Here is a 19,410-nt window from a genome sequence, read left to right as displayed (position 1 = left end):
CGGCCTATGCCGTCTCATTTCACGTTCCGTTTCGCGGGGTGACTCATTCACCAAACGAAACGAGCTGCAAAACGAAACGTGCTGTCTTTTAAATCTCCCTACTGAGACAACCAGACGGAAGAAGGTAACGGTCTAGTTTTTTTATTAATGCTCTGACCCAGGAGAATTATCAGGAAAATATTCAAATGAAGCAACAAATTTCAAATTCTGCCAAGGACTTTGCATGGGATTAGAGCACAAGACAAATCCACAGCATAGCTGCTTCTCCTTCTGCACAGGACGAACCCAGGCTGTGGATTTTGTTAGCGTATGGCAGGATACTCTTATTCCATGTAAATGCCTATGTGTCGATTTACCCACACGTTTACATCAGAAGGAGAGCTTCTGTGACAGAAAAGTTGTATTCTTTATGGTTTGAAGTGCAATCATCAGTGAGGAGGTGGTGGTGGTGGACGGTGGTGGTGATGAAGGTCGCAGTTATCCCAAAGGTGTTGTTTTCTTCGTAAAAACATTTTTAAGAAATAGCACAACGAAATTGGTTTGCACTCTGCTATCGTAACATTTTCGAACGATGACTGTGGTTTTTGTCAGTTCAAATCAAATACGAATGGAAGTGAATCAAAAGAGAGCATACTATGTCGAATAAAAATAAGATTACTCCTGCTCCCATCACGATCTGCTCTGCCTATGCCCCCCCCTCCCACCACCACTCCTTGGCTTAAAATGTATCATCACAATGTGTTCAAGTTTGTTTGTTTTTATATTTAGTCAAGTTTTGACTAAATATTTTAACATCGAGGGGGAATCGAAACGAGGGTCGTGGTGTATGTGCGTGTGTGTGTGTGTGTGTGTGTGTGTGTGTGTGTGTGTGTGTGTGTGTGTGTGTCTGTGTGTGTGTGTGTGTGTGTGTGTGTGTGTAGAGCGATTCAGACTAAACTACTGGACCGATCTTTATGAAATTTGACATGAGAGTTTCTGGGTATGAAATCCCCGAACGTTTTTTTCATTTTTTTGATAAATGTCTTTGATGACGTCATATCCGGCTTTTCGTGAAAGTTGAGGCGGCACTGTCACGCCCTCATTTTTCAACCAAATTGGTTGAAATTTTGGTCAAGTAATCTTCGACGAAGCCCGGACTTCAGTATTGCATTTCAGCTTGGTGGCTTAAAAATTAATTAATGACTTTGGTCATTATAAATCTGAAAATTGTAAAAAAAAATAAAAATTTATAAAACGATCCAAATTTACGTTTATCTTATTCTCCATCATTTGCTGATTCCAAAAACATATAAATATGTTATATTCGGATTAAAAACAAGCTCTGAAAATTAAATATATAAAAATTATTATCAAAATTAAATTGTCCAAATCAATTTAAAAACACTTTTATCTTATTTCTTGTCGGTTCCTGATTCCAAAAACATATAGATATGACATGTTTGGATTAAAAACACGCTCAGAAAGTTAAAACAAAGAGAGGTACAGAAAAGCGTGCTATCCTTCTTAGCGCAACTACTACCCCGCTCTTCTTGTCAATTTCACTGCCTTTGCCATGAGCGGTGGACTGACGATGCTACGAGTATACGGTCTTGCTGAAAAATGGCATTGCGTTCAGTGTCATTCTGTGAGTTCGATAGCTACTTGACTAAATATTGTATTTTCGCCTTACGCGACTTGTTTTGTTTGTTTGTTTGTTTTTAAAGACAAACTTGAAAATGACATCGTCATATTTATGTAATCATTCGTTGTGAATATAATGTTTGACATAAACTGCTCTGACAAAATTTCGTTTTGAATTGTATATACTCGAACAATCATGCTATGAAACATTAAATCACACTAGAACGAGAGAGAGAGAGAGAGAGAGAGAGAGAGAGAGAGAGAGAGAGAGAGAGAGAGAGAGAGAGAGAGAGAGAGAGAGAGAGAGAGAGAGAGAGAGAGAGAGAGAGAGAGAGAGAGAGAGAGAGAGAGTATATTTGGGGTTTCGTGCGTGGGTGTGGGTGGGTGTGTTATTATTACAATCAAATGAAGAAGCAAACAAACAAACAAAATAAACTAACAAAAAGCTTGCTGAATGTCTATAATTGTCGGTATTTTTTACGATACAAACGTGGTATTGCTGTATTCAACTCTCTATCTGCCAACATATAGTATACATGTTTTTTTTTGTTTTTTTTAAATGTTACTATTTAAATCCATGTACCATACAGTGAGCTAGAAATCAGACAGCTAGAGATGCATTATAAAGCAAGAAAGGTATCATACAGTGAGTTGTTGATAGGTAAGCTAATAGTGCACTATATGCACTATAAAGCAGGCAATGTACCATTCAGTGAAATATGAATTAGACAGCTAGTGATGCACTATAAAGCAGGCAATGTACCCTTCAGTGAATTATGTATTAGACAGCTATAGTGGTGCACTATAAAGCAGGCAATGTACCCTTCAGTGAATTATGTATTAGACAGCTATAGTGGTGCACTATAAAGCAGGCAATGTACCCTTCAGTGAATTATGTATTAGACAGCTAGTGATGCACTATAAAGCAGGCAATGTACCCTTCAGTGAATTATGTATAGACAGCTAGTGATGCATTATAAAGCCGTCAATGTACCATTCAGTGAATTATGTATTAGACAGCTAGTGGTGCATTATAAAGCAAGCAATGTATCATACTTACAGTGAGCTGCTGATCAGTTAGCTAATGGTGCACTATAAAGCAAACATTGTATCATACAGTAAGCTGTGTACTATTAAGCAAGCAATGTACTTATCAGTGAATTATGTAGTTGACAGATAGTGGTGCACTATTTAGCAAGCAATTTATCACAAAGTGAGCCGTGAATTAATTGGCTAGCAAGTGTGTTTTTTTAATAAAGTAAACAATGCGGTATTCAACATTGCGCTGTGAATATTACAGCTAGTGGTGCATCATGACGCTAGCATTGTCGTCTACAGCAAACAGCGTATAAGCCTGCGGTGTATTATACAGCAATGAATGTATTAGTCAGTAAGCAGTGTACTTGACAGCTAGGTGCGTATTAGAGAGCAAAAAGTGTATCATATTTAAGCAACGACCAAACGTGGTGTATCATTTTGCGAACAATACATCATACCAGAAGTGTAGTATACACCTAGTGTTGTATTAAATAGCCAGCAATGTGTTAAACGCACGTACAGTCCTTCCTGTTAAAACAGATCAGCCGGCCATCTCAGATCGGTCCAAACTTTTACAAGGAAGAAGATATAACTCGATATGAACACATACGTATTAAATACAAATCAAGATTAGGACTGCTGCTTGCGCAGCGTGATGATTGTTTTTTGATATCATTTTCAGAAAGCTACTACTGTCCTTTTAGAAAATAATTCATACACAAAATCTCCCACTCTGCGCAGAGAGCATCCAGGCTGTCGATTATTGGAATTTATCTTAAAGTGGAGGGATGGTTACATTGCATATATATACAAGCTAATCTACCTAGATCGAAGATGGTGATCAGAATAAATCACACAAGAAGGACTGTGCCTCGTCAGCGAGCAATGTATCATTAGTCACAGAGCAATGTATTATTAGTCACAGAGCAATGTATCATTAGTCACAGAGCAATGTATCATTAGTCACAGAGCAATGTATTATTAGTCACAGAGCAATGTATCATTAATTACAGAGCAATGTATCATTAATTACAGAGCAATGTATTATTAGTCACAGAGCAATGTATCATTAGTCACAGAGCAATGTATCATTAGTCACAGAGCAATGTATTATTAGTCAGCGAGCAATGTATTAGACAGCTTTCGGTGTATTAGACAGGTTTTGGCCATGTATTTATCAGAGTTCAGTGAATCCGAAAGCCAGCACGGTACAAGGTCTACACACAAGTTCGGTCTCGAATAGCAGCTAGCATCTGCTGAAGGGACATTAAAACCAAAAAAACAAACAAACTACACACAAGTTCGTTGACAGTGCAGCGCGCCGCCAGAGATCGGGAATGCAACTGTACCGGGCGTGATGAGAGCAGTGGTGTTCTTCAGGTAGCATCGAGTGCTCCACAGGTGTTCCAAGGTCAGACACCAGGTGTGGGTGACACACATGTCCAGGCATTGCTGTAAGGTCATCCCATAATCTGAGTAGAGGTCACTGTTTGCTACGTCGTAGGCTGGATACGCCACCATCATGTCCTGCAGATCCTCTGGCGCGCACTTTGAAATAGGCACCAACTTGCTGAGCTGTCGAGAGTGGTTATACACTGCTCGTCTCAACAAATCTATACAGAAGCCTGCGTGTGTAGATATTATGCACTGAGGCCGTTTATTTTTTAACCATAGTGCTAGAAAGGCAACGAATTCTACTACTGCATGCAGTAAATAGTTTGATTTTTATGAGGGTTTATTTATACACAGCAAAAAGGCAAACACAGACATCCCCGAAAGCCAAACCCAAAACGCAACATTTCAATCATTCAAAGTGACACACACTAGTAATGTTTAATGTTTGCATGTCATGAAAAGAACAAATAACTCTCTGCTAAAAAAAACCCAGCAAGTTGTAGTAAATAGTAGGCTTAAAGATGTTTTGGCATCACGAGACGTCATAGCACCATTCATAAGGGAGCATAATAGACTATGCTGGATATGGAATTTATTGTCCTTTCCTCTGAATACGTAACCTGCATTGGGCACTACTTTCAAATCATTACAGGTGGATTAAGTAACATTTTGTGTCTTACCTGTCAAACAGGTTTTGCCGCCCTGAGAGTAGAACTATCCATGGGTACACAGGCAGCGCCCAGCGAAGCATTCAGAATTCGCCACAGAACACTCCGAGTTGCTGTTGCAGTCTCTACCATGCCACGCTGAAACTAAGCGTGAAATAATAATTATGATGATGACAAACGCGTTCTTCTATGGCGCTTTTCACCACCAAACGGCAGTCTCGTGGCGCTTTACAGAACGCATTTGATATTCAAATTCAGCATGTAACACATGAAATAAGAGAAACCTATTCCACTTGGACTTTCACCAAACATCTACAGTCTTTTCTGTTTCCTGAGAAGAATGAGAAATTGTTGTTGATTTCAAATCGCCACTGAACACAGTCTCAACCCGCAGAATTAATTCAGCATACAATGCAGCAGAAAATAGCAAGGTTGTTGTTTTTGGTAGGTGTCAAAGAGTAGGCTAAAGGCCCGTCCATACACTCCCGTCCGACCCTGTCCACATTTGACTTATGCTCAAAACGGCCCACGTGGGAGCGCCGTAGCGTGCTATGATCGCGAAGCGTTATTTGCAGAAGAATAGCGCGTGTTCTAATTTCTATGACACAGACATAGAACGACGGAAATTTGACCAATCAGAGCAAACCAGAGCGATGACGTCAGCTGCTCGCGGCGCGGCAGTCGAATGCAACTGAAGAGAGACCCGCTCCACTGATACCGCGTTGTGAAAAAAATCGTCGCTGTGTGGCCACTCGGCAATTCCCGCGCGACGCACAAAACGGCCTGCGGCGCATAGAGCGTAAAACGGCGTCCAAATGTGGTCCCCGCTTAATGGATGCTTTTATTCCATGAAAATAAATAGAGAAAGAAACTATAGAATGCATTATCACGTTCAAGGAAAGAAAGGTTCATTTAAAAGCATATTTAAAAGTACAACTCTTACCCTCAATAAATACTTTAGAACCAGGTAGAGCAAAACTAGGAGTTGCTGACGTGATGATCGTTGAATGTCCTCGACACGTTCTCGTACCCTCTGCGCTGTAGGTGAAGGTCAGGCATGCGGATGACATCATGCAATGACGTGCGCAGCTGACGTCAGAAATGCCTTCTGTCACGTTTCACTATATCACTCAAGGTGATTATGAACCGGTTAATTACTACTAATTAACTAACCACACCACGATCCACTCTCGCAGGCATACAATTAAATAGAGTCAACAAAAGTATAAGTTTCAGACGCCTGTTTATGTATAAACTCTCCACCTCCCTCGAGCCTTCACTCAAAATATGTTCCTTTTACGTTCTCAACACGTAAAAAACCAGTGTTCACTGACAAAATGCCAGTAGTATGTAGAAAATTATAGGAACACGCTGAACCCGTGTAAATATAGTTAAATGAGAATGTTCTGTTCGAAAAGCTCTAGTTCGTGCAGGTGTCTCACACCCCACGTTGTCACTACTCCAATGAAATCATAGATACGAAAAGACAACGGTGGTCAACGGGGTGCGTACGACATGGTGCACTTAGCTTTATCTCTGCTGCTGCTGCTTAGCCGGTATGCTGGTTAGCCGGTTCGCTGGTTAGCCGGTTCGCTGGTTAGCCGGTCCGCTGGTTAGCCGGTCTCCTGGTTAGCCGGTCTCCTGGTTAGCGTAGCTTCAACGGGTCCCGCCAAAGTCAGCCGTGCAGATGTTACAGGAACGTAACGAACGAACGAAACGAACGAACGAACGAAACGAAGGCTGCAAACAGAAAGCATCGGTGCACTAAACATGTCAGCTACCCCTCACCCACCACCTTAAAACATGTCATCTTTAAATATCTCATCGAGCACGTGGGCCTGCACAAAACTGACTTTTTACAACAACAAAACAGCCATTTTCCGTCCTTCTCTCCCTATCTGCAAAAACCATATACAGATTAGTATTTTAGCGTCACAGAGAGTAAATTATGCGCTAACCTGGAAAGAACAACAGAGAGTATTTCATTCCACAACACAGACTCATCAACAGCGTTAAATAATGATTTATTACCTCAAAAGCCTATGATTGTACTCTCAATGGAAGCAAAGTCCGCCTCCTCCCTGGAACAGCCTCTGTTCGTCAACAGTGACCAAAACCGTCCAGAACCCCTTGTCGAATCCTTATGCGAAAGCCATCGTCGACGAAGGAAAGTTTGACGACTTGTCCTCAGCAAAATACGTGGCAGAGGAAAGGAATAACTTGTGGAAGTTCCCCTAGAGTGCCGAATATAATACTCGGTGAAAAACCATCATACTCTAGTAACTGTGTGTTAGGTCCTTCCCCTTCTGCCGCTGGGTGTCAAGTGTGTCGTCCTTGAGTCTCTGACAGACCACCTAGCCAAATACACGTGACTGACCTTGTCACCAAACCAGTCCAGCTATACACAATTCTGCCTCCCAAGCAGAAAAAAAAAGACACGAGAAACTCAATCCGTGAAAATCCCGTGTGCGCTGTCAGCTAAAAACCGACAGCCCTATGATAGCAGAAACCCGCACTGTGAAACTCGTGCGTTTCAAAACGTCCGTGCTCGTAGAGCACTGTCAGCGAAAACTCTGCTGTGTCCAATATCACGCACAGGCGCTTTCTATCATACATTGACCCAGAACAGGCACTCCAATGAGTGACGCTTTCTCGGTCTCTGTCACCCGATCGTGACACACCTCCCCTCTTCAAGACGAAACCTCTGTTTCGCTCACAGTCATGTTCTCCTCTACAGCCCGAGAGAGAAAGTCAGCTCCAACATTGTTGGCGCCCGGAATGACGCGTACCGTGAATTGGTACGGTTGGAGAATCAACGCCCAGCGCATAAGTCTGGCGTTTGCCAACCTTGCAACCTGAAGATATTGCAGAGGTTGATGGTCCGTCTCCAGACAGAAAGGTCGTCCGTACAGGTACGCTTCGAACTTCTGGATGCCCCAGACAATGGCGAGACACTCGCGTTCAACCGTTGCATACGCTGCCTCGGCCGAGGTCAGCTTACGGCTGGCGAAGCAAACAGGGTGCAAAAACCCCTCTGTCTCCTGAAGCAACACTGCCCCAAGTCCCTTCCCTGAAGCGTCTGTCCTCAGCACGAAGTCCTTGTTCAGGTCTGGTAGTCGGAGAATAGGCTGACTGGTGAGTCGCCTCTTCAGGGTGTTGAATGCGGAGCTACATTCCTCAGTCCACACTACAACGGTCGGTTGTAGTTTCTTGGTAAGGTTGGTCAGTGGTAGAGCGATTTCGGCAAAGTGCGGGATGAAGCGTCTATAGAAGCTGGCTAGGCCCAGGAAAGACCTGACTTCTTTCTTCGTGCGCGGTGGCTCCGCCTCCCGAATCTTCTGGATCTTGTCGTCCTCTGGAACGAGCAATCCCTCGCCGACAACATGACCCAGGAAAGACAATTCCCGAAATCCCAAGTAGCACTTGGACGGTTTAGCTCCCAGATTTCCGTCCTTCAACCTTCCGAACACGTCGCGCAGGGCGTCGAGATGTTCAGTCCATGTCTCTGTCGCGATCAGCACATCGTCGATGAAACTGCTGATGTCCTCGCGCTTCAATGGTTCCAAAAGTTTCCTCATCATGCGAGTGAAGACGGCACCTGCATTCTGTAGACCAAAAGGCATGACTGTCCACTGGAACTGGCCGAATGGAGTGGTAAATGCAGTCTTTGGGCGATCTTCCTCGGCAACTGGGATTTGCCAGTATCCCTTGGTGAGGTCCAGTTTGGAAAAGTACTTGGCCTTGGCCAAGTGACTGAAGAGGTAGTCCACGTCAGGCATGGGTTCCGCGTCAAACGCCGTGATTTTGTTCAGCTTCCGGTAGTCGACACAGAACCTGACGCGTCCATCCTTCTTCTTCACAAGCACAATTGGTGAACTGTAGGGAGAGTTCGCTGGCTCGATGACGCCCAACTTCGTCATGTCGGCGATTTCCTTCCTGACCACCTCCTTCTGGGCATGAGGCATGGGATACTGCTTCGTCCTCACTGGCTGTTTCTCCAGCAAGTCGAAGGTAAACTCCTCTAGATGCGTCTGAAGTGGTATGTCTGTAAGGACCCGTGCTGCATCCTTCAGGATCTCTTGCAGGTCCGCCTGCTGGTCGTCCCCAAGATCAGGTGAGATGTGCACGTCCGTGTGATCCTCACTAGCCTCCAGCGGACAAACTGGTACACGTCCTCCTCCCTGTTCTTCCGTTGTCTCGTCCATCACGACAGCAACTGCTTCTGTCACTTTGTCCTTTTCCCTGTAGGCAGTCCTTTCTATGTAGGCGCGCAGCAGGTTGGCGTGGTACAGGCGTGCTTTCCCGTTCATGACGATCCTGTAGTCGTTCTGGCCCACTTTCGCTGTCACCTCAAAAGGTCCTTGCCACTGCAGTTGTAGCTTGTTGTGTTTGACAGGTAGAAGTAGCAACACCCGTTCTCCAATCTTGAAGCTGCGCGGCCGTGCCTTGCGGTCGAATCCTCGCGCGTAACGCTGTGCTGCTCTTCCCAGGTTCTCTTGTGCCAGTTTGCAGGTCTCTTCAATCCTGTTCCTGAGTTCTACGATGTAGGTCGCTGTCGTCTGCACCTCCTCGTCAGCTTCTTCGTCTGTCCAAGCCTGACGCAGGATAGCCATGGGACCGCGTACCTGTCTGCCGTACAACAACTCAAATGGGGAAAAGCCCAAGCTCTCCTGAGGAACCTCGCGGTATGCAAAAAGCAATGCTGGGATGTACCTGTCCCACGTGCGTGGTTTCTCCTGAGCTAGTTTCCTCAGCATGGTCTTCAAGGTGCCATTGAACCTTTCCACCAGTCCGTTGCACTGAGCATGGTAAGGAGTGGTGAAGTGCTGCTCCAGTGATAGCAGTCGTGCTGCCTCCGCCATCACTCCTCCCGTGAACTGCGTGCCTCTGTCGGTGAGTACCTCTGATGGAATTCCCAGCCGGGACCACATAGTAACCAGCGCCTCAGCTACTCGCGTGGCTTCAATCGATTTCAGAGGGATCGCCTCTGGGTATCGAGTAGCGTAGTCCACCATGGTCAAAATGTATCTGTTTCCGTCCTCAGACGCAGGCAAGATGGGCCCGATGATGTCCACTGCCACCCGACGAAAGGGTTCGTCGATGAGCGGCATCTTCTCTAAGGGGACCTTCCTCACCCTTCCTTTGGCCACCACCTTCTGGCACTTATCGCAGGACGCACAGAAACGTCGGACATCCGTGCAGATGCCTGGCCAGTAAAAGTGGCGCCAGACACGATCCGTGGTCTTCTTGGTGCCAAGATGCCCTCCCAGAATCGAGTCGTGTGCCGTTGCCATGACACCCTCGCGAAACTCGCGAGGCACGACAACCTGTTTGAATGCACCTTCCTTGTTGCTGAACTCACGGTAGAGCAACTTCTTGTCCCTGAGGAACCTTGACCTCCCATGCTTCCCGCTCAGCTTCACCTTCCCCGACTTCGCGTGCTCCCGAGGAGTCGCTAATGTCGGATCAGATGCCTGAGCCTTCGCGAGAAGCGCGGGGGTCACGTTCCCCAGGGCAGCTCGTGCAGCAGGTAGGGGTTTGAGAGGTTTGTCCTCTCGCTCCGCCTGTGCCCGCGTGAGCACTGAAATGACGTCGGGAGACCGATAAACGGGAACCTCCCTGGTGACGCCGTCCACAAACTGAACCCGGTTTCCAATGAGCAGGTCGCATGGAGGATCGTCCATGACGACGGCCACAATGGTCCCCGTGAACAACGGTGTTACGACCTTGATCACTGCCGTGTTCAAGTCGTAAGCGTGAGATGCCTCGGCCATTCTCACCCTGATGCTGTCTCCTGTGTAGGCCATAGCTGGAACTAGACTCGCCCGAACCACTATCATGTCTGCTCCTGTGTCCCGCAGACCCTCGCCCTTCACTCCGTTAACGTAGACGTTGCAGTGGGGCTGGAAATGTTTCCTGGAGCACGGAACGCAGAGTTGTGGGATGGTGCATGAGCTCGTGACGTCCCTGAACTCCTCACTGCCAACAAAGTGAACGCCCTTCTGGTCAGCCTGTCTCTTGTGGCAGTCCTTCTTCACGTGGCCCCGCTTGTTGCAGTAGTAACACTGGATGTCAGATCTGGAACTCGATCCCTTGTGTCCCTGATCGTCCTTCCCGTCCTTGGGTCCTGAAGAACCCGAATTTCCCGATTTTCCTGGCCGTGAGCCTGAGGATTTGCCGGAGATCGCCTGGGCGTCCTCGTGTACTCTGATCCAGTCGGCTGCTTCCTGAGTAGTCTTTGGCTGGTGCTCCTGCACGAAGGTCACCACCTCAGGTCGCAGGCTGGACATCAGTTGCTCCATGACAATGAGGTCGGCAAGGTCGTTGACGGTCCAGTCCTTTTCGGCCATCTCCACCCAGCGCCGCAGGTAGAGATTTAGGCGTGCCACAAACTGATGACTCAGCTCGCCGCTCAGTCTCTTGCTGTTTCGCAGACGTCGTCGGTAGGCTTCAGCAGTCAGGTTGAAGCGCTGGAGTAACGCCTTCTTAAGTGCCTGATAGTCTCTCGCCTCGTCGTCATCCAAAGCGTTGTAGAGCTGCAATGCGCGTCCTTTCAAGCAGGTGCTAAGGCGGCTAGCCCACGTGGCCTCTTCCCACTTCTGGTCAGATGCAATGCGCTCAAACCGGCGTAAAAAGTCGTCGAGCTCGTCCTTGTCATCGTTGAACGTCGGCAGTCTCGTACGGTCGGCAACAAACGTCGGCGCGCTAGCCTGAGTAAGCGTACCCTTCTCGGCCTGTAGCCTAGCTAGCTCTAGCTGGAGATCGCGATCCGCCTGTTCCTTCTCTTTCCGTTCTTGTCTGTCACGTTCTCTTTCTTGTCTGTCAAGTTCGGCCTGTCGTTCGGCCTGTCGTTCCTGTCTCTCAAGTTCAGCCTGTTCTTTCTCTTTCCGTTCTTGTCTGTCACGTTCATCTTTCTCTTTCTTTTCTTGTCTGTCTCGTTCGGCCTGTCGTTCTTGTCTGTCAAGCTCGTCTTTCTTATCCTGTCGGTCACGTTCGTCTTGTCGTTCCTGTCTCTCACGTTCGGCCTGTCGTTCTTGTCTGTCAAGCTCTTCTTTCCTCGTCTGTCGCTCTATGTCTTCCTTACGTTCTAACTCCTTGCGCTTAAGCAAACTACGCGCTCTAACGCGTGCGTCTCGCTCTGTCTGTTCCTCACTACCAGGAGTCTCAAAAGTTAATCTCTTCGTAGGAGATCCCCCTGTAGCCATGGTTAGTTTAGCAAAGCTTTATCACCAAAGTAAGTCTAACGCAGCTATAGCTAGAATACGCGGTGACGAAAGCGGTGGATACAAAAATCCAGCAACCGGAAAATGCAGAAGAAAAATCCAAACGGTGTAGAACAAATCGCGTAGCCTACTTTATGGCTGCTTTTTGCGGTGAAACAAAGTGTTTCCCACAGCCGTGGCCTACTTTATCGGCTGCTTTTTGCGGTGAAACAGAGTGTCTCCCACAGCCTTGGTTAGGACAGAAGTCCTCGGACCCTTCCCCCCCAAAATTCCAACAAAGTCAAAATATGGAGAAAAATCCAAGTAAAACAAGACGGTAGAAATGTAACCTGTTACAGAATGCGAAACAACAATGAAGAGAAAACTGAGTAAAACGAATAACAAATCCGCTAACCCCGCTCAGCTCTCTGCAACGGAAAACTCTGAACGTACAACAACAAAGATTCACAAACAAAGGAAAGGGAGATAATCACAGTTAGCGCATACAATAACTCACAAATTACAATTTACATTTCCTGCAAGATGTGAATCGCTTAAGGTGTGGTATATGATCAAAACTATACAAAAAAGGGTAGCACCAAGCAGAAAATAAGTCGAGCACTGACGAGATTATCTGCTCTTAGTTATCCTTAATTGGTGGGTCTTTATCAGTTGGAAATTAACCGAGTAAATCCCGGCTTGGCCCCCATGTGTCACGTTTCACTATATCACTCAAGGTGATTATGAACCGGTTAATTACTACTAATTAACTAACCACACCACGATCCACTCTCGCAGGCATACAATTAAATAGAGTCAACAAAAGTATAAGTTTCAGACGCCTGTTTATGTATAAACTCTCCACCTCCCTCGAGCCTTCACTCAAAATATGTTCCTTTTACGTTCTCAACACGTAAAAAACCAGTGTTCACTGACAAAATGCCAGTAGTATGTAGAAAATTATAGGAACACGCTGAACCCGTGTAAATATAGTTAAATGAGAATGTTCTGTTCGAAAAGCTCTAGTTCGTGCAGGTGTCTCACACCCCACGTTGTCACTACTCCAATGAAATCATAGATACGAAAAGACAACGGTGGTCAACGGGGTGCGTACGACATGGTGCACTTAGCTTTATCTCTGCTGCTGCTGCTTAGCCGGTATGCTGGTTAGCCGGTTCGCTGGTTAGCCGGTTCGCTGGTTAGCCGGTCCGCTGGTTAGCCGGTCTCCTGGTTAGCCGGTCTCCTGGTTAGCGTAGCTTCAACGGGTCCCGCCAAAGTCAGCCGTGCAGATGTTACAGGAACGTAACGAACGAACGAAACGAACGAACGAACGAAACGAAGGCTGCAAACAGAAAGCATCGGTGCACTAAACATGTCAGCTACCCCTCACCCACCACCTTAAAACATGTCATCTTTAAATATCTCATCGAGCACGTGGGCCTGCACAAAACTGACTTTTTACAACAACAAAACAGCCATTTTCCGTCCTTCTCTCCCTATCTGCAAAAACCATATACAGATTAGTATTTTAGCGTCACAGAGAGTAAATTATGCGCTAACCTGGAAAGAACAACAGAGAGTATTTCATTCCACAACACAGACTCATCAACAGCGTTAAATAATGATTTATTACCTCAAAAGCCTATGATTGTACTCTCAATGGAAGCAAAGTCCGCCTCCTCCCTGGAACAGCCTCTGTTCGTCAACAGTGACCAAAACCGTCCAGAACCCCTTGTCGAATCCTTATGCGAAAGCCATCGTCGACGAAGGAAAGTTTGACGACTTGTCCTCAGCAAAATACGTGGCAGAGGAAAGGAATAACTTGTGGAAGTTCCCCTAGAGTGCCGAATATAATACTCGGTGAAAAACCATCATACTCTAGTAACTGTGTGTTAGGTCCTTCCCCTTCTGCCGCTGGGTGTCAAGTGTGTCGTCCTTGAGTCTCTGACAGACCACCTAGCCAAATACACGTGACTGACCTTGTCACCAAACCAGTCCAGCTATACACAATTCTGCCTCCCAAGCAGAAAAAAAAAGACACGAGAAACTCAATCCGTGAAAATCCCGTGTGCGCTGTCAGCTAAAAACCGACAGCCCTATGATAGCAGAAACCCGCACTGTGAAACTCGTGCGTTTCAAAACGTCCGTGCTCGTAGAGCACTGTCAGCGAAAACTCTGCTGTGTCCAATATCACGCACAGGCGCTTTCTATCATACATTGACCCAGAACAGGCACTCCAATGAGTGACGCTTTCTCGGTCTCTGTCACCCGATCGTGACACCTTCCAAGACTGAGGAAAGTTAAATTGGCGCTAAACCCAAGCCCAGAGAGGCCTTCTTGCATTTGCAATAGGCCAAGTGTAGTACTTGTGACACCATGATAAGAACACGCCAAGCACAGAAGAACGACTGCAGCGACAAGTGCGACATTGGACATTTTGTGCATGCAATACTACTAATGGCAGTTATTTAGGTACGTGAAATGAAGACAGACTTTTGAAACTTGATTATAATGTTTTGGCGTGGAACGTGGGTATAGACGTGCAGTTTGGAAACGTTAATCAAGCACTTCTTTGGCACAGAGTCGTGTCTGTTGTACAGATCTGCACACAAACACAAAACAAATGTCTGTGTTTTTATATTTAGTCAAGTTTTGACTAAATATTTTAACGTAGAGGGGGGAATCGAGACGAGGGTCGTGGTGTATGTGTGTGTGTGTGTCTGTCTGTCTGTCTGTCTCTCTGTGTGTGTGTAGAGCGATTCAGACTAAACTACTGGACCGATCTTTATGAAATTTGACATGATAGTTCCTGGGTATGAAATCCCCATACGTTTTTTTTGTTTTTTTGATAAATGTCTTTGATGACGTCATATCCGGCTTTTCGTGAAAGTTGAGGCGGCACTGTCACGCTCTCATTTTTCAACCAAATTGGTTGAAATTTTGGTCAAGTAATCTTCGACGAAGGCCGGGGTTTGGTATTGAATTTCAGCTTGGTGGCTTAAAAACTAATGAGTGAGTTTGGTCATTGAAAATCTGAAAATTGTAAAAAAAATATTGTTTTTATAAAACGATCCAAATTTACGTACATCTTATTCTTTATCATTTTCTGATTCCAAAAATATATAAATATGTTATATTTGGATTAAAAACAATCTCTGAAAATTAAAAATATAAAAATTATTATCAAAATTAAATTGTCCAAATCAATTTAAAAACACCTTCATCTTATTTCTTGTCGGTTCCTGATTCCAAAAACATATAGATATGATATGTTTGGATTAAAAGCACGCTCAGAAAGTTAAAACGAAGAGAGGTACAGAAAAGCGTGCTATCCTTCTCAGCGCAAGTACTACCCCGCTCTTCTTGTCAATTTCACTGCCTTTGCCGTGCGCGGTGGACTGACGATGCTACGAGTATACGGTCTTGCTGCGTTGCATTGCGTTCAGTTTCATTCTGTGAGTTCGACAGCTACTTGACTAAATGTTGTATTTTCGCCTTACGCGACTTGTTTTCTTCTGGTTTAAGCTACATGACTGTACTCCCTAACTTGAGAAAATTTTTAATTAAACAAGAAAACAAGTGATAGGAATAGAAAACAACAACAACAACAACAACAGCAACAACAACAACAAGAACAACAACAAAAACAACAACAACAACAACAACAACAACAACAACAACAACAACAGAAAGCGAAGGATACAAAGTAAATGAACGAAAAGAAGATGGATTGAATTCACTAACACAGTTTGGCGGACAGATCAGCTGATCAGGACCACTTACTCCCCGACATTATCTAAAATTCCACAATAGAATTTAAACTGATATGTTCAAATGCTAGTTCTCTTCTGAAGCGAAATCAGAAGTGAAACTCCCAAACTGCCCTTTGAACCGCGGAAAAAAGTCTGTGAGCATTAATTAACAAAGTCACATACAATGGCTTTTTAAAAGTGTCACTTAGGGTGAGAAGGTGCAAGAGAGAGTAACGCTAGAGAGAGAGAGAGAGAGAGAGAGAGAGAGAGAGAGAGAGAGAGAGAGAGAGAGAGAGAGAGAGAGAGAGAGAGAGAGAGAGAGATCAAATCAAATCAAATCAAATTTTATTTTACGAGGGTTGTGGCATAAGCAATATAAACGAGCTTCTTTTCAACCAGCCCTCGCCCAGAGAGGGACTATTCTAATCTTGAATACATATATATATATATATATATATATATACATACGTAAAACAATTACAAAAGATAAGCAAGGCAGAGAAACTATTCACATGACTATATACACGTTGTAGGCTATACATACATTCTTGCGTTATGAAACACTGATGCTTTATGGACAGATATGATCAATATGAAAATAATCAGAACGAAGTCTTCCATCACTGTGACTTTTCGTAATTTGACATTAAATGTAATGAGAGGTGTTTTTTGAAAGTATTGAGACTTGTTGGGACTCGAACTGATTCCGGGAGAGAATTCCACAAAACGCTGCCAGAATAAGCTAAACTTGATTTAAAGAGATCTATCCGCGGAATGGGGACGTTGAATTTTCGGCTTGGTTTGGCTTTAAATTTTGTAATGAAAGCACTCGGTGCATGGCCGGAAAGGATTTTGTGAAGGAGCACGCCTTTATTTGATTTAAATCTTTCTTTTAAAGGCAAAATCTTAAGTTTTTTATAATCGTCGAAAACAAGACTGGATTGTTTTAATAGAACTGATTTTAGTGCTCGTCTGTGTAGACTGTACAGTGGTTTTAAAATGTTTGCACTGGCAGAGTCCCAGATGGTCGAAAGAGAGAGAGAGAGAGAGAGAGAGAGAGAGAGAGAGAGAGAGAGAGAGAGAGAGAGAGAGAGAGAGAGAGAGAGAGAAAGAAAGAGAAAGAGAGAGAGACGGAGAGAGAGAGAGAATGAAAAAGAGAGAGCGGGAGAGAGAGCGAGAGAGAGCGAGAGAGAGAGAGAGCGAGAGAGAGAGAGAGAGAGAGACATTACAATGGATTCAACATACTTACTTTGGCAGACAGATTAGCTTAACCGTATCACTGACTACCCTGACCATCATAAAAAAAGAAGATATTTCGACCCCGCGGTCTTTTCAGTACACAGAAAAACAAATACGAATTGAACACAAAAAGTTTTAGCTCGCAAAAGGTGCAGCCGCTTTGGGAGAAGACACAAGCGAGGCAGTAGGGAGATTCAAAGGACAGCACGTTTCGTTTTGCAGCTCGTTTCGTTTGGTGAATGAGTCACCCCGCGAAACGGAACGTGAAACGAGACGGCATAGGCCGCAGACAAGATTTAGATGTATTCACGTTTCGTTTCGGAATGAAGGAAGGGCGATAAATCTTCAAGTGAAATTATCACGTCTGTCCTCGATCAGAATGGAAAAAAAAACCCCTAGGAGGTGGTCCAGAATCGGGCATACTTTGATTATTTTCAGTCCAAATAAATCACACAGACTTTGTTTATACAAAATCACATACGAAGCCAGAATAAAAATTCGATGCGATGACCTACTTCTGCTTCGCCATTTGCTTTCTTCACCATGAAGTTGGATAAATGTACCAGGATCAGCACCCTTCAAAATATTTCAGTTCACAACAGTTGTCTACCTCCAATGAACACATTCTCAGCGCTGAAAGACTGTGAAAGGGTTGATGAATCTAGCAATGCATAAAATGGCCAACAAATAAAACTGTTAGTGTGCAAAAATACTCACAAAAGTTGACGAAATATTGTTCGTTTTTTTGGGGTGGAAAACGTGACTGCGTTTTGACGTTCCACGTTCCGTTTCAGTTGACCTTCACCTTTCCAGCGAGAGACCCCCGAAATGATGACGTTTACCACAACTTCAAAACGAAACGTCCCGACGTTTCGTTTATTAAATCTCCCTAGTGACTGTAACGTATTGTTTTGTCAATAACAACCGTTCCAACAATTTACCTTTCTTGTTTTTATATTTAGTCAAGTTTTGACTAAATATTTTAACATCGAGGGGGAATCGAAACGAGGGTATGGTGTATGTGTGTCTGTCTGTGCGTGTGTGTGTGTGTGTGTGTGTGTGTAGAGCGATTCAGACTAAACTACTGGACCGATCTTTATGAAATTTGACATGAGAGTTCCTGGGTATGAAATCCCCGAACGTTTTTTTCATTTTTTTGATAAATGTCTTTGATGACGTCATATCCGGCTTTTCGTGAAAGTTGAGGCGGCACTGTCACGCCCTCATTTTTCAACCAAATTGGTTGAAATTTTGGTCAAGTAATCTTCGACGAAGCCCGGGGTTCGGTATTGCATTTCAGCTTGGTGGCTTAAAAATTAATTAATGACTTTGGTCATTAAAAATCTGAAAATTGTAAAAAAAAATAAAAATTTATAAAACGATCCAAATTTACGTTTATCTTATTCTCCATCATTTGCTGATTCCAAAAACATATAAATATGTTATATTCGGATTAAAAACAAGCTCTGAAAATTAAATATATAAAAATTATTATCAAAATTTTTTTTTCGAAATCGTTTTAAAAACACTTTCATCTTATTCCTTGTCGGTTCCTCATTCCAAAAACATATAGATATGATATGTTTGGATTAAAAACACGCTCAGAAAGTTAAAACGAAGAGAGGTACAGAAAAGCGTGCTATCCTTCTCAGCGCAACGAATATCCCGCTCTTCTTGTCAATTCCACGGGCACTGCCTTTGCCACGGGCGGTGGAGTGACGATGCTACGAGTATACGGTCTTGCTGCGTTGCGTTGCGTTGCGTTCAGTTTCATTCTGTGAGTTCGACAGCTACTTGACTAAATATTGTATTTTCGCCTTACGCGACTTGTTCTTTATTACATTTAGTCAAGTTTTGACTAAATGTTTTAACATAGAGGGGGAATCGAGACGAGGGTCGTGGTGTATGTGTGTGTGTGTGTGTGCGTGTGTGTGTGTGTGTGTGTGTGTGTGTGTGTGTGTCTGTCTGTCTGTGCGTGTGTGTAGAGCGATTCAGACCAAACTACTGGACCGATCTTTATGACATTTGACATGAAAGTTCCTGGGAATGATATCCCCGGACATTTTTTATTTTTTGGGATAAATACTTTTGATGACGTCATATCCGGCTTTTTGTAAAAGTTGAGGCGGCCCTGTTACACCCTCATTTTGCAATCAAATTGATTGAAAATTTGGCCAAGGAATCTTCGACGAAGGCCGGACTTCGGTATTGCATTTCAGTTTGGTGGCTTAAAAATTAATTAATGACTTTGGTCATTAAAAATCTGAAAATTGTAAACAAAATATTTTTTTTATAAAACGATCCAAATTTACGTTCATCTTATTCTTCATCATTTTATGATTCCCAAAACATATAAATATGTTATATTTGGATTAAAAACAAGCTCTGAAAGTTAAAAATATAAAAATTATGATTAAAATTAAATTTCCGAAATCGTTTTAAAAACTATTTCATCTTATTCCTTGTCGGTTCCTGATTCCAAAAACATATAGATAT

At 44.1% G+C, this 19,410-nt stretch overlaps 2 protein-coding genes across 6 annotated transcripts in view; both read right to left on the bottom strand.

The window, feature by feature from the left end:
* Positions 1-19,410, bottom strand: part of LOC138964183 (receptor-type tyrosine-protein phosphatase mu-like) — a 315,123-nt gene that overhangs the window by 167,352 nt on the left and 128,361 nt on the right. The window lies entirely within an intron of this gene.
* Positions 5,837-14,198, bottom strand: LOC138964179 (uncharacterized). Of its 2 annotated transcripts, XM_070336067.1 has the most exons (3): positions 13,557-14,198; positions 6,753-13,265; positions 5,837-6,461 (listed from the first exon to the last, which is right to left on the bottom strand). In XM_070336067.1, the coding sequence occupies exon 2, from the start codon at positions 11,924-11,926 to the stop codon at positions 7,412-7,414; it is 4,515 nt and encodes a 1,504-aa protein (XP_070192168.1). In that variant the 5' UTR covers positions 11,927-13,265; positions 13,557-14,198; the 3' UTR covers positions 5,837-6,461; positions 6,753-7,411. The 2 variants fall into 2 exon arrangements, with proteins under 2 accessions (XP_070192168.1, XP_070192167.1); XM_070336066.1 differs by lacking the exon at positions 13,557-14,198 and having other exon boundaries at positions 6,753-13,408.

The sequence above is a fragment of the Littorina saxatilis genome, linkage group LG4, assembly GCF_037325665.1.
Source record: "Littorina saxatilis isolate snail1 linkage group LG4, US_GU_Lsax_2.0, whole genome shotgun sequence".
Classification (NCBI taxonomy): Eukaryota; Metazoa; Mollusca; class Gastropoda; order Littorinimorpha; family Littorinidae; genus Littorina; species Littorina saxatilis.
This window is presented reverse-complemented; position numbering and strand designations above follow the sequence as displayed.

Bases quoted from the DNA above. Each gene is read 5' to 3' on its own strand.
- LOC138964179 (XM_070336067.1), bottom strand. From the start codon at position 11,926: ATGGCTACAGGGGGATCTCCTACGAAGAGATTAACTTTTGAGACTCCT.